We start from the raw sequence: 16319 nt of genomic DNA, 5'->3' as shown, positions 1-16319 counted from the left end.
TCTGGACCGTTTGGAGCTGTTACCATGTGTGAACACAAACGGCCCCAAAACAGAATCAACACTTGTCTCGGTTTAGTAGCTGAATCGGAACAGAGCAGCTGTGAACACGTCATGTTGGTTCCCGTGATCCACTAATGACGGTCCTGCTTTTTATTAAGAGACACAGTTTTTGTCTCCGTGCTTCCTGTCTATATAAAACCAGCACATCTGAAAGTTCTTCAGAGACAAACAAGGAACCTAACGCAGGAACCAGGCTGAAGATCCAGATTCTGAACCAGGAAGATCCAGCTGCCTCCAGAGAGACAGGAACACAGACCAACCAACATCTGGAAGACAAAACGTTTAGTTTTATGAAATTTGGGAAAAATGGATTGAATTTATAACCCCGACTCGAGCAGACTTTGAATGATCCCTCTGAAGTTTTTTTTTTTTTTTGTCACCTTCCTATCCCTGATGGAAATAACAGTAAGCAAGTTCCCTCAGTTATAGTTGTCTTTTTATGATTGTTAGTATGTTGATGCAGAAACTGCAACAGCCTGTGGGTTGAAGAGAGAGTTCATATTCAGTGGATTATACAAGGACGTGTTCTCAGGAAAGTGACAATGGATGCTCATGAAGGAGCAGGCGGACTGTCCCTTTACCACACAGACTGTGTCCTTCGTTGATTCTTGTTGCTATGCCTACATGGCTGCATAAACAGGAAAAAGACTATGGTAAATACTAGGGCTGACCTGATTATCATATTTTGATAATCGAAGCTTCGCGGACATGAAATCGATTTTAATCGAAGCTTCGACGGCCGGCGGGGTGTGTGATCGTAACGCCTGGGGGGGGGGGGGGGGGGGGGGGGGGGTAGTGATCGTAGCGGAAATAATGAGAGTAATGGCAAACAAACACTGCATATCTCCAAGATCAGGCAGGTTTCCAGGAGGCCAAGTATCCTACTCATTGTAATGTAACAAGTGCAGATGAGAACCGGTGTCAAAAAGGAAAAAAGAAAGAAAAAAAAAACAATCGATCACGGACTTCGATTACCATGGCAACGAACGAAGCTTCGAAGCGTCAATTTTTTTGGGTCAGCCTAATTTTGTATTTTTGTGCTGTTGATGCTGATGGAAAAACATCTGGGCGTCCAACGGGTTCTTCAGCTAGAAACAACACGTCCTGATCCACATGAGCAGAGAAATGTGTGAAATATTAAAGGTCTGAAAACTCTTCACCACCTCTGTAGATGTGAAGTTGTAGAGTTTGTGGAGGAGGAACCAGAACCAGAACCCTCTGGTCTGGGTACTGGTTCCTGTTGGGTCTGAATGTCCTGTTTGATTATTCTAGAATCTACACTGCAAAAACTCTAAATCTTACCAAGAATATTTGTCTTATTTCTAGTCAGAACAAATATCATTATCCTTAAAATAAGACTCATCACATTAAAAGCAGCTTGTTTTTAGACACTTTTTACTTTTTTCAAGCCTATTTTCACTTGAAATAAGTAGAAAAATCTGATAGTGGAGCAAGTTTTTCTTTCTTATTACAAGCACAAAAAATTTGCTTTCACTGGCAGATTTTTCTACTTATTTCAAGTGAAAATTAGTTTGAAACAAGTGAAAATGATCTAAAAACAAGTTAATTTTTATGTGATGAGTCTTATTTTAAGTGGAAAGAGATTAGTTTTGACTAGAAATGAGACAAATATTCTTGGAAAGATTTTGAGTTTTTGCAGTGCAGCGTTCCCACTCTTTTCTTGAAATCATTTTCCATAGCCTAACCCTCCTTCAGGACCAGGACTCACCTCGCTCCTCGCTCCTCGCTTGCTGCTGCGGATGTGTTGATGTTACGGGACCCGTGACCCCTGAACGGTTGTTGTTGTTAACTTTAGGTTCAGCTGAGGACTGCAGCAGCCGCTCTCCGTCGTCACGGAGACGGATGAGTTTATTTACTCATGTGACCCGAGTGTTGGAATCTCATCTCTCTCATCCAGAGTTCTGCTTATTACCACGACCCCTGAACGCCTCGGCAGCTCAGAGCGTTTAGTTTAGTTTAGTTTATTATTTGTATAGCACTTTTCGCAGACAAGTGTCACAAAGTGCTTTACACAGAGAGTCAGAAAGACAGTTGTGTGTCCAGATAATGGACACATGAATAAAGACAGTATATAATGCATTCACTTTATACAAAAGCACAATCACAAAATAAAAGAGACATTTCAAGAACAACAAGATGCAAGGGGAAATAGACATTAGTCAAATGTTTTTCTGAACAGATGAGTTTTGAGTTGTTTTCTGAAAGTGTCAATGGAGCTAACAGACCGTAAGGGTGCAGGGAGAGAGTTCCAGAGTTTGGGCGCTACTGCTTCAAATGCTCTTTCTCCACGAGTCTTCAGGTAGGTGAAGGGAATGGTAAGAAGGTTTTGTGTATTTGACCTGAGGGAGCGAGCAGTTGAGTAGGGGCGCAGAAGTTCAGTTAGGTATAGAGGGGCCTGACCATGAAGGGCTTTGAAGGTGAGAATGATAATCTTATATTGAATTCTGAATTGTACTGGTAGCCAATGCAGAGATTTTAGTACGGGTGTAATATGAGCTCTTCTATGGGTTCTGGTCAAAAGTCTTGCTGCAGCATTTTGAATTATTTGGAGACGGTCTAGGGCAGAAATACTAAGGGAGGAAAACAAAGAATTACAGTAATCAATACGTGAGGATATGAATGCATGGATGATCATTTCTAGTTCTGATTTTGAAACCATGGACCTTAATCTACTGATATTTCTTAGGTGGAAAAAACATGATTTGGTCAGTTGTTTGACGTGGGTGTCAAATGATGTCGATGTCAAAAACTACCCCTAAGTTCCGTAGGCTGGATCTTACTGCAGATGAGAGAGGCCCAAGATGTTATTAGCGTCTCTGTGTGTGTGTGTGTGTGTGTGTGTGTGTGTGTGTGTGTGTGTGTGTGTGTGTGTGTGTGTTTCCTGCTGTCCGTGGCGGCGGCGGCGGCGGCGAGCAGCAGGATGTTTGGCAGGAAGTGGAAGTGGCAGCAGACGAGGTCACTTCCTGTCACCAGCCGGGCACCGTCCTGTCCCACCACCGCCGCCGCTGCAGCAGCAATGCATCATGGGAGAGAGGATGTGATGTGGTCGTTGACTCGCTCTCTCTCGCTGTTTGATTCTGTCATCTTTACCTGTGTGTGTGTGTGTGTGTGTGTGTGTGTGTGTGTCCCTCAGCGTCCAATCAGCCGTGGGGAAGGTGTTTCAGGGCGGAGCTCTGCAGAACAACGAACTGTTCACACTCAACGAGAGCATCAGGTGAACAAACTCCCTCCTTCTTATTGTTGTTTTATTCACTACATCGTCCGTTTATATGGTGAAACATCTGTCTCTTTATTATTCAGTTAAATAGAACAGATTTACAACCAAAAAACTGATTTGAGAGCAAAAGAGAAAAAGTGGCGATCCAAATACCCCGAGCTTTTCTAGAGTAATTTGCTTCTACACTGCAAAAACTCAAAATCTTTCCAAGAATATTTGTCTTATTTCTTGTCAAAATGTCTCATTTCTAGTCAAAACTAATCTCCTTCCACTTTAAATAAGACTCATCACTTAAAAATGAACTTGTTTTTAGATCATTTTCACTTGTTTCAAACAAATTTTCACTTGAAATAAGTAGAAAAATCTGCCAGTGAAAGCAAGTTTTGTGTTTGTAATAAGGAAGAAAAACTTGCTCCACTATCAGATTTTTCTACTTATTTCAAGTGAAAATCTGCTTGAAAGAAGTAAAAAGTGTCTAAAAACAAGCTGCTTTTTATGTGATGAGTCTTATTTTAAGCAGAATGAGATTTGTTTTGACTAGAAATAAGACAAATATTCTTGGTGAGATATTTGAGTTTTTTTTAATCTGTCATCAACAAGAGATTACGGGTTAGTAGTATATACAGAGACTGCTTGATGAAAAACTGTCCCTGAAGGCAACGTGCATCAGTGGTTTTGCATGAATTTACCTCTAAAACAACTCTGTGTGGTAACGTTGTGTTATTATCTCATAACGTGGTGAATGTGCAGCTCACAACTTGTCCACCAGAGCGTTGTGGAGTTGTTGGATTGTGTATTTGATGAGTTTGATGAGGGAAACCAAGAAATCCCATAATGAGCCTCCGTAGCGTAGCTCTGAGCAGCTCACGGCTCTGCTCCGCCGTTCTAAAAACAGCTTGCACCGACAATTAAAGGTAACAAACCTACTGCTATGACTATAGGGGTTATGGCAATGGACCAATTTGACAAAATGTTGAACTATCCCTTTAACTTACAACCAAAGACGACGGACTTAATAGCAAAATGGTCACGTTTTTACTTACAGACATTGGTTTTGAAGAAATTTGCTCTCAAAACTTTTCTTTTTTGCAATTACAACCTGTTTTGTTTCACTTTTAAAACATTTTTGGATCGCCACTTATTCTATTTTGCTCTCAAATCTCTTTTTTTTGGTGCAAATCTATTTTATTTGATTGAATAATAAAGAGATAAATGTGTGTGTGTGTGTGTGTGTGTGTGTGTGTGTGTGTGTGTGTGTGTGTGTGTGTGTGTGTGTGTGTGTGTGTGTTGCAGGTGGCTCCTTAAAACAGAGATGGGCTCCTTCATCACCGACTACTTCCAGGTACGTTCACCCTCTCACTTCCTGTTTGTTTTCATGTGAATGAACTCTGAGCCAATCAGCAGCCAGTGTCGGCCTGCTCATGTTAGTTAGTTAGTTTAGTTTAGTTTATTTCAGACATGTTAAAAGAAATAAAACATAATACAGTAATGGACAGACATAACAAATAAATACTTTGCAAAGACAACACATGAACTAGGGATGTCACAATTACTTGTTTTCACAATTAATCGCGGTATTAAACGGCACAATTAATTAATCGCAAAGATTCCTAAATACCGTCACTTTCCAAAAAAGATTATGTCGGTACCATCTCGACAGATGTGCGCCAAAGTAAAGGTAAATACACAGATACTGGTCCAGTTACGTTAATGTAACATTGAATCGGTACGAATTTAAAAGTTTGCATGCCATTTGTAATTAAAAAAAAGCAAACAAAAAAAAAAAACGATTAAAATAAACTTAAACATTTGGTATAGATGAATGAGGAATATAATTGGTCCTTTATTAATAGATACTTAAAGCAATACTTACCGATCTGGCATTTCACTCAGCACAGCACAAACATTTGAAAATCAACAGCTCCACCTCCCTCACAAGTCCCACCCACCTCTACCTCCTGCTGCATCTCCACGAGCCCCCTCCCTCCCTGCTGCATGCGTTGGCATGGCAACGGTAAACAGAACAGGAACGCGAGTGAAACGGGAACAACACAAACAAACACAACACCGGAGTTTTAAACCGTATAAACGGACTCAGTGATGATGACTGATGAGTTTTATAATAAACTGTTGTTAGCCTACTGCTACTGGAGACGCAGGGGAAGTGATTGTTACAGATTACAGTTCTCAACGAGCCGGGCTGGCGGCCGGACCAGCGCCACCTGATGCGCTGGTTCAGGGCCAAAATAAATCCAGACCGAGCCAAGTCGAGCCGCGCCGGTCCGGAGTTCAACCGGGTCCGGACCGCTGAGAACTCACAGAGCTAAGGGAGCTAACAGTAGCCTAGCCGTTAGCACTGGATGCTTTTGACTTCCTGTGTTTACGTATCACTCGGGGCTGATCACTATCAACGTTACAATATCAGACATGAAACTCCGCGACCAGCTGCAGCTGCAGTTATTGGTCTTTAAAAAAACTATTTATTTCCAAAAACCTTCTTTCTTGTGTGTTGTGACTCTAGTCTCCTCTGCTCTCTGTGTCCTGCTACTGCTCTGTCAATAAGCGTTCTTCCTGGTCGGGAGGGGGGAGAGGAGGAGAGGGGTGCACTAAGTGATTACATATTAAGTAGGTTCGGTCGCTCGTCAAATCTTATTAATCGGACCGAATAATATTATTGGTCAGACTTTTCTCAGAATTATATGAGAATGAAAAAATGATGAGTTTTTAACCCTGTTGGGTTTCTCTTACATTTTAATGTATCATCAGATTATTAATAGCATTTTAACTTAGACAATGAAATGTGCAAAAGTTCCAGAAAGGTAAGTATTGCTTTAATAAATAATTGGCATTGTATTTAGTTAGACTATATTTGATTTTGCACATACATAGTGCTGTGAAATTAATTTGTGCATAATAATCGGGATAATCGTAACACCGTGATTATTTCTCTGACAATAATCGTACCAAGAAATTCTATAATCGTGACATCCCTAACATGAACAAAAATAAAATAGTTGAAAATAAAGATAATTTGATTTTTCTTTTGTTATTTTTTTCATATCTGAAAAGGAGTGGGAAGAAGTAAAACTTATTTACTCCCTGTAGCTACCCCTTATTCATAAATTATCTATCAAACTTTCTTGTCATTATAATCTATACAATAAGTTAATTTAGGAGTTTATCTAGCTGGATTTATTCTAACATATTATCACTAATCTTTATCTCTCTATATAGTCATATAGTGGTCAGTGCCACCCATGGTACCATTAGCACTGTGGGGGAAAAAATGTCATCTATAATGCCACACACACAGTAAAAGAGCCTATAACATAGTCAGTTAACAAAGAGCATAGCAACAACATGATCATGTCATTTTAAAATGCATTTTAAGATTAAAAAAGGTCTTCAACCTCTTATGTATTCACTGTTAATGTTAAATTTAGTGTTGTAGTTTACGACTGGCCCATTTTACCTGAACATTGCATCGTACCTCGAGAGGGAACATCCCGATACTTCAACTCTCATAATTCCAAAAATAATTATACTTTTAATTTTTTTTTTCACACAGAAACATTTAAGAGACCTATGTCGATTTTTAAAAATATAAATGGATTTCATGCATAGCGTTTTTGATGGTCTTATTAATCGTTTACCAAAAAGTGGCCCATTTTACCTGATTTCACCCTACATATAAAGACATATACAAACACATTCATACATACAAAGACAAACTGAAGGTTTTTTTTTCATATCCGAACCTCAGAGTGAACATGTCACCACCTGATGAATGAATGAATGAATGAATGAATCCTCTGTCTCCTTGTGGTCTGATGCAGCTGCGTGGTTTCACACACTCAGACAGCAGCAGGTGAAAGGGGGCGGGGCTTGTGGCTCTGAGGTCACGGTCGTCTGCAGCCTATCAAAGCGCTCCTCTGTCTGATTAACTCCAGACGTGTGAACGTGTTCCAGCTGCAGATCGATCTGAACGCTCAGTCTGAGGTCATGTGACGGCGTGAAGCATGAAAACTTCTTATTCTGTGCTTTTATTTTGAAGGTTTTGATCCATGAGAAGATCTAAAAACCATCTCATTTTCCATCTCCTCTCTCTTTCAGCTTCTCTCTGGAGCTCTACTCTAGTAACAACAGGTCGGTGTCAGCCAATCAGAAGAGAGGAGGAGGCTCTGAGACTCTCTTCTGATTGGCTGACTGTTTTCTAAAGTGATCCAATAAAAAAAAAATAGAGCAGATTTCAGAATAAAACACTCAGAAACTAAATCCTGCAGAGTTGTTGGATGGATGGATGGTGGGTCCAGGTGGTGGTGAGGGGGCGGGGCTTAGTTGTGACATCACAAAGTGACAGGAAGATACAAACATCTACCTTTATTTTGAAGGAGCTTTAACACAAACATCTACCTTTATTTTGAAGGAGCTTTAACACAAACGTCTACCTTTATTTTGAAGGAGCTTTAACACAAACACATCTACCTTTATTTTGAAGGAGCTTTAATACAAACATCTACCTTTATTTTGAAGGAGCTTTAACACAAACATCTACCTTTATTTTGAAGGAGCTTTAATACAAACATCTACCTTTATTTTGAAGGAGCTTTAACACAAACACATCTACCTTTATTTTGAAGGAGCTTTAATACAAACATCTACCTTTATTTTGAAGGAGCTTTAACACAAACATCTACCTTTATTTTGAAGGAGCTTTAATACAAACATCTACCTTTATTTTGAAGGAACTTTAACACAAACATCTACCTTTATTCTGAAGGAACTTTAACACAAACATCTACCTTTATTTTGAAGGAGCTTTAACACAAACGTCTACTTTTATTTTGAAGGAGCTTTAACACAAACGTCTACCTTTATTTTGAAGGAGCTTTAACACAAACATCTACCTTTATTTTGAAGGAACTTTAACACAAACATCTACCTTTATTCTGAAGGAACTTTAACACAAACATCTACCTTTATTTTGAAGGAGCTTTAACACAAACATCTACCTTTATTTTGAAGGAGCTTTAACACAAACGTCTACCTTTATTCTGAAGGAGTTTTAATGTGTGTTTCAGAACCAGCTGCTGACCCGAGGTCTGTCTGAGGTTCTGGATCAGGTCCGACAGCACTCAGGTGAGACTGGACGATGTCTGGGAATCAAACTCAGACTTTTATTGTGAAAGTCTTATAGGCTGCGTGTCTGTTTCCTGTCACTCTGACAGAAGGAACCAGTTTCTTCTCAGACCTCAGAGACCAAACTGAGGGGGAATAATAATCTAATCTTGTTAACCGACTTCCTGCTGCGTCACAGTCTGATGATGTCAGCAAGCAAACACACCGTCTCCATGGAAACGGTCAAATGAAACAACATTAAACATTAAAAAAGAATTAAACCTTAAGTGTTAAAGTTGAAGGTTTAAGGTGTTTTATGGTTTTAACCCTCTATGGTACGCTGCATTATGATGCCAGTGGGGAAAAAAATGTTTGGAGTGTTTTTATGTCTCAAAATAGACTAAATAAACATAATCTAAAGACATTTTTAAAAATTTTGGGGATGTTTTGCCTGTAGGCAACATTGTACCATTACGGTTCATCATCTACTGTATTAGAAACACCAGTCTCTGTAGACTTTCACCTTCACTGGCCTCATCCTCATCCACATTCTCATTCTCATCTTCCTCATCATCATCATAATAGCCTGATGTTTACTTTACTGCATCCAAAATCACATTTATTAAGGATAAAAAACAAAATGATGATGAATTATATGTTTTTGAACATTATATTTACACCTAAACACACACTACCATAGTCTCATAATGCAATATTGATTCCATAACGGTCCACTGTCGCCTCAAGGCAACACTGCAATTTTCTATAATGGTACGTTGTTGCTTTGGGGCAACAGGTGCATTTTAACAAGTTTCCATTATTTAATAAGTAAATAAATTGCACAGAACTATTAAAAATTAAACTTTACTAATCTATTAGTGTAAATATATATTTTTCCAGATGAAAAAGGGCCAGGAAGTTACTGTATGTTTTCAGACCGTTTTAGTGGAGCAAAATGGCAAACCTGTTTCCTTTGAAAAAGTCTGCAAAAAAGGGTTTCAGTGGCTTCTTGAAAGTCATGTGATAAATTAAAGCATTGTTATTGGTTCTCTAAGGTCTTCTCTCTTTTTTAAAGTATTAGGCTACAGCATTAAATGGGATGAATTGTGGAGATGTGAGAGGACAAAAAGTGGTATGTTGCTGCCTGAGGGCAACATGGTACCATAGAGGGTTAAACATAAAAAACAAATTTAACCTTAAGTGTTAAAGTTGAAGGTTTAAGGTGTTTTGTGGTTTTAAGGGTTATTTATGTGGATCGATCAGCTTCAGTCTAACGTAATCAGCTGTTCACTTCACCGCAACAACAAGCTCGTTTCCTCTGTGATGTCGTTGCTGTGTTGCCGTGGCGTTATTAAGTCAATCTGTTTCCGCGGTAACCACCTGTCCCCCCCCCCCCCCTCCTCCTCCTCCTCCTCCTCCTCCTCCTCCTCCTCCTCCTCCTCCTCCTCCTCCTCCTCCTCCAGGCGCCGATCAGCTGGTCGTCCTGGGAGACGCGTGGGACCGCTTCTTCACCGAGACGCTGCCCACGCTGCAGGCCATCTTCTACCCCGTACAGGTGAATCACACACACACACACACACACACACACACACACACACACACACACACACACACACACACACACACACACACACACACTCAGTCTTTACTAGGACCGACTTGTTCTAATTCTTAAATCCTTAAGTCACCAGAGTTCATTAGAGCGGAGGTCAGGGGATTAACCTGCTGTGTGTGTGTGTGTGTGTGTGTGTGTGTGTGTGTCTCTGTGTGTGTGTGTGTGTGTGTGTGTCTCTGTGTGTGTGTGTGTCTCTGTGTGTGTGTGTGTGTGTGTGGTGCGTTCAGGGCCAGGAGCTGAGCGTCAGACAGATGGCTCTCCTGGCCTTCAGAGACCTGGTGCTGCTGAAGCTTCACCTGGAGGAGTCGCTGGGAGACGCTGCCTCCTCCTCCTCCGTTGCCCCGGCGATCACACAGATGCTGCTGGTGCTGCAGGTGACACACACACACACACACACACACACACACACACACACACACACACACACACACACACACACACACACACACACACACACACACACACACACACACACACACACACACACACAGACAAAAGCGCACACGCACACACACTAAACCATCGGTGAGTGTGTCAGTGCTCATATGAACCTGGATGTTTCACTCAGATCGGTCAGAAAGGAGCTGAACACGGGGCGTCGTGTGGCGCAGTGGGATGAGCAGGTGCCCCATGTACAGAGGCTACGGTCCTCGCTGTCATTCCCCCTCTCTCTGCCCCCTGTCTTTCTCAACTGTACTATCAATTAAAGGCAAACCCCCCCCCCCCCCCCCCCCCCCCCCCCCCCCCCCCCCCAAAAAAAGAAAGGAGCAGAATATATTTTCTCAATACATTAGAAGATCATGGAAAAGTTTATTTATGTCAGTAATTCAATTCAAAAAGTGAAACTAACACATCATATAGATCCATTAGACACAGAAAGAAACATTTCATGTCTTTATTTATTATATATATTATTTGTAATGATCATATTCACATTAAATTAAGACCTAAAATTCAGTATCTAAAAAAAATCTGAATAGCCTATTACAAAAGACTGTTTAAAAAAAGCATAAAGCTTAATATAGAAATATCACGACAGGCCGTGGTATATGCTCATTATACCACGGTTAACAACCAATCAGATCGCCGGATTTCACCTTTCCGTTTTATATATATATATATATAATATTTAATATGTAAATGAACACCTCCAGTCAGAGGAGCTGCTGTAATCTCCTCCTCTCATTAAACAGGTGGAACACCAGCAATAACAGCTACAGTAAAGGAGGAGTTCATTATCACTGATTGAGATTAGAAACACAACGAGTCAGTAGATGAGTTGAGGCGACAGCAGCGTCCAGAAGAGAAGAGGACGTTTGCGACTGTTGTGATGGTTACGTTAGATTTTAGATTTTAGACAAAAGTGCATAGAGCCATATAGCAACAATACATTAAGTACAGTGACAGACATACAGACAAAGCAGCATTGCACAGCATCAGAACCATTATAGCAGTCGGCATTATCGGTTCTAAAAGAGAGGTGGAAGGTAAAAAAGGACAGAAAACTTGACTTGGTAAAAAATAAATTAAGGAATTTAAGGTTAGTTCAGTAAGTTCACAATGACAGGATTTGATCTGAGACACAAACTCACTCACTACAGAAGGAAGAACAGAGAGTAGATGACTAATTGTGTTCATTTTGTCTTCTTGTCTGAACACAAGAAAAAAATAACCTACTGTAAAACATCGGTTACACACACCTGTAGTAATATAACTGTTCTCTCTGTTATGTGTGTGTGTGTGTGTGTGTGTGTGTGTGTGTGTGTGTGTGTGTGTGTGTGTGTGTGTGTGTGTGTGTGTGTGTGTGTGTGTGTGTCAGGGCGTCCATGAGTGCGGCGGGCCCAGTGTGGAGTACCTGCAGCTGGAGCGGCTGGTGGCGGCGGTGGTGTGTCCGTACCTCAGCAACGTGCTGCACAGAGAGCAGCTGCTGCACGGTGAGCTGCTCCGCGATGCCTTCACTGACCTGTTACTGTTCCCCGTTAATGTCAGCGCACCCCCCCCCCCCCCCCCCCCCCCCCCCCCCCCCCCCCCTTCACTGACCTGGGGCCTCTTTTATAAAACTACTGTATGCGTAGGGAAGATGACTACAGGTGGTGTACGGAGGAAACACAGGAAATGCGTGCACACAAAAACTTTCAGATTTATAACAGAGTGCACACGCACGTCCTGTTTCCATTTATAAATCACAATCAATTCTAGAGTTGGCGCACGTGAGAAAGCGCTTTACCTCGCCCATACGGTGCGCCATGTTTCCCACATTCTGAGTCATAAACTATAAAGTGTTTTCTTGTCTGTAACAACATCTATCCCTCCTCTGTTGCTCACCCTGAGGTTTCTCCTGGTTTTCCCTGTTAAAAGGGTTTTCCATTGAGTTTTTCCTCAGTGGATGTGAGGGTCTAAGGACAGAGGATGTTGTTATGATGGGATGTAAAGCCCTTTGAGACAAACTGGTGGTAAAAAAAACGGGCTATACAAATAAAATTGCCTTGCCTTGCCTTGCCTTTAATTGTCGGTGCAAGCTATTTTTAGAACGGCGGAGCAGAGTCGTGAGCTGCTGAGAGCTACGCTACGGAGGCTCATTATGGGATTTCTTTGGTTTCCCTCATCATCAAACTCATCAAATACACAATCCAACAACTCCACAACGCTCTGGTGGACAAGTTGTGAGCTGCACATTCACCACGCTATGAGATAATAACACAACGTTACCACACAGAGTTGTTTTAGAGGGAAATGCAGAGACTGCTTGATGAAAAACTGTCCCTGAAGGCAACGTGCATCAGTGGTTTTGCATGAATTTCCCTCTAAAACAACTCTGTGTGGTAACGTTGTGTTATTATCTCATAGCGTGGTGAATGTGCAGCTCACAACTTGTCCACCAGAGCGTTGTGGAGGTGTTGGATTGTGTATTTGATGAGTTTGATGATGAGGGAAACCAAGAAATCCCATAATGAGCCTCCGTAGCGTAGCTCTGAGCAGCTCATGGCTCTGCTCCGCCGTTCTAAAAACAGCTTGCACCGACAATTAAAGGTAACGAACCTACTGCTATGACTATAGGGATTATGGTGATGGGGCCAATTTGACTAAATGTTGAACTATCCCTTTAACACAACACCCCCCCCCCCCCCCCCCCCCCCACACCGCAGGGCTGACAGAAAACACGTGCGTGTCCCTGAACGCACCGTGAGCCTGGTGTGATTAGAGTCTACTTCCTGCTGAGACTCAGAACACCGAGGCCACTTCACTGACCTGTTACGTAACACGGACATCTGAGCTTCAGCTGGACGCCGCAGCAGGACGAGGCGTTGTCATGGCACTCGTCATGGAAACAAAACAAACTCTTTTTTTAAACTCTTGTAAACCCCAGGTCACCTGAACGCAGCACCGGCTGTGTGAGGCGTTTGAAACACCTGGTTAATCTCAGCTCTGTGTTTTGTCTCCAGCTGATCAATGGAGGACAACTTGCACAATGTAGTGTGACGTACAAGAAGTTACGGTCCGCTCACTTCCGGTTGTCATCGTTACCATAGCGCTGCTGTATTTAGATTAGATATAACACTTTATACCTAACTCTCTCATTCTACATTCATAGTTATGTTTGTACATGTTAATATTATAGTCGGTTCAGTTTGTATATAGTAGTCGAAGCATTTGTTATCATTTATCATTGATCGTATTTTGCCGTTAGCCGCTCAGCTAACTTAGCATACTGGCTATATGAAAATTAGAGGCTAAATAAAATTACAAACAACACTTTCATTCTTCATTCATGTTTGTACATATTGTTACTAGTATAGTTGGTTCTGTTTGCATTTTTATAGTGGTTGAAGCATTTGTGATCATTAATCATTGATCGCATTTTGCCGTTAGCCGCTCGGCTAACTAGCCGCTAGGCTTTTATTTTAAGCAGAAGTAAGCGATCCGGTCGTTTTGGCTAATGCTGCGTTCCAGGCTGGCTTTTGAAACCGTAAATTACAGCTTCAAGTCACAACTTACGACTTTGTAGCGTTCCAGGCAACCCACTCGTGTTTTTCCGACCTGTTTTACCGGTGAAAGTCACTATAACGGCCACTCGTAACTTCTGACCCGTGAACTCGTACCAGATCGAACTGGTACGACTTCACAGGTCGGAAAAAAACGAGTTTCCTTGAACGCACCATAACAGTCCTCGTCCCTACGTCGCCACATTCACGGCGTCCCTTGGCTGCACACCATAGACTGTAAAAAGAATGGACGTAGCGTCCGTGACGTCACCCATTGGTTTTGGGGAGTCTGTTTTGTGCCGCTACTACGGGGGTTAGAACCGCGCCATGTTGGATTCTACTTGCCATATTTGGCCGAGAGCCCGCCCACTGGCCTCGTAGCAGCGGTCGCCGGACCTGTCACTCAACGGTTCTGCGCCCTAATTGGCCAGAACTTTAACCTTAATAATAGTAAAACGGTAGAGTTTAAAAAAAATTCACCCCCCTCAGAGTGTGTGCGGGGGTAGAAACTATCGATTGAGACCAAAAAAATGAAATGTACCAGGCTGTAAATATGTTTTTTTAAGCTGTAAAATCGGCTATTTTAACATGGGGCTCGATTGGAGTTGCTCCCTTCTGGAGCCAGCCCCCAGCGACAGCCGAGGGGATTGCAGCTTTTTGAACGCGGAAGTGAGCTTCACTTCTCAGACCGACAACTGCCCCCTTGCTGCACACACAGCCCTGCATGCCGTTCTCTCTCCTCATTGGATAAAAACTGTAGGATACAAGGAAAGTTTTCTCCTCGGCTCAGAGCAGAGCAGAGTGACTGACAGACCCGTGTTTCAGACCAAACACTCTATGTAAGTGATTGCTGTCGGAAGATACAACTATTTAAGACTTATATTAACACAAATATATCACTCACTTCTGCTTTAAACATTTTTTTAAAAACACATAATGTTTATGAAGAGGACAACCAGCTCTACGGAGGAGCCTCTTTGCTCCTCATTTCTTAGTTCTCTGTGACTTTTCACTCATCAGCTGATGCTCAGCTAAGAGCTTAGCGGCAGGTTAAGCTAACGCTACGAACTACAAGTAGATCAATGATTAAAAATTATCAAAATTTTTCGGAACACTATATAGACCTACACACTGAACACTAACTGAAACTATAACAATAAGTACAAAAATAATTAAAGTGTTGTTTGTAATTTTATTTAGCCTCTAATTTTCATTTAGCCAGTATGCTAAGTTAGCCGAGCGGCTAACGGCAAAATGCGATCAATGGTTAATGATCACAAATGCTACGACCACTAAATAAAAATACAAACTGAACTGACTATCCTAGTAACAACATGTACAAACATAACTATGAATGTAGAATGAGAGTTAGGTGTAAAGTGTTATCTAATCTAAATACAGCAGCGCTATGGTAAAGATGGCCGCTGGAAGTGAGCGGACCGTAACTTCTTAAAGGGGAAGTACGTCACACTACGTTGTGCAAGTGGTCCATTGATCTGATTATCCTAATCAATAGGGCTGGGACAATATCCTTTTCTCCCGATTCGATTCTTCTACGATTTTTTGGATGGCGATTCGATTTAAATTGCGATTCTACGATATTGCCGATTCTCTAGATTTTTAGTCTTTAGCATTTTTAACATTTATCTGCACACAAATACTGTAGGAGCCTATAAACTAACATACTCCATTATAAAGTGAACTTAAACCCTTTTCAAAACCTGTACTCTCTGTATGTAAAAAAAAAAGGTGAACAAATGCACATTGCACAATATTTAAAGAAAATGTAAAAAAAAAAAATCGATTTTTGAAAAAAGAAATCGATTTAAAAATCGTCAAAAAAGATACTGCGATATTTATGTGAATCGATTTTTTCTCCCACCCCTACTAATCAATCACTTCCTGTCTCCTCCTCCAGAGTCCCGCCCCCTGCGGTCGTCGGGGTCGTTGCTAGGCGACCAGCCGGAGATCACCGTGACGCAGCACCACGGCGGCTCCTCTGACTCGTCGTCGTTGGCGCCGCTGGTGGAGGCGGAGGGCGAGGCGTACCTGGAGAAGACGGGCGGCGTGCGGCGCCACACGGTGGCCAACGCCCACTCCGACGTGCGGCTGCTGCTGATGCATGCTGGGAAGGAGCCCGACAACAACAACGGGGTGTTGCTAGGCGACGGCGGCGAGACGAGTCCCCGGCCGTTCTCCAGCAGCCAACCGGACATGGTGCAGCCTCCGAGGGGCGGGGCCAGCTGCTGCCGCGCCGACAGCTGATTGGACGACGGGGTCAGCTGCTGCCACGCCGACAGCTGAT

General features: G+C 42.1%; 1 protein-coding gene across 1 annotated transcript; it reads left to right on the top strand.

Annotated features, from left to right (window-relative positions):
* Positions 1-2291: 2291 nt before the first annotated feature.
* Positions 2292-16319, top strand: LOC310987257 (proline-rich protein 5-like; the record flags this gene model as incomplete). The annotated part of the gene is made up of 8 exons (XM_083973446.1): positions 2292-2380; positions 3215-3295; positions 4592-4640; positions 8380-8437; positions 9880-9971; positions 10259-10405; positions 11851-11965; positions 15933-16319. The coding sequence occupies 8 exons, from the start codon at positions 2292-2294 to the stop codon at positions 16277-16279; spliced, it is 978 nt and encodes a 325-aa protein (XP_083829572.1). The 3' UTR covers positions 16280-16319.

This window comes from Trachurus trachurus (assembly GCF_905171665.1).
Source record: "Trachurus trachurus genome assembly, chromosome: 6".
NCBI lineage: Eukaryota > Metazoa > Chordata > Actinopteri > Carangiformes > Carangidae > Trachurus > Trachurus trachurus.
The sequence above is the reverse complement of the archived record's forward strand: the minus strand, read 5'-3'. Positions and strand labels throughout refer to the sequence as shown.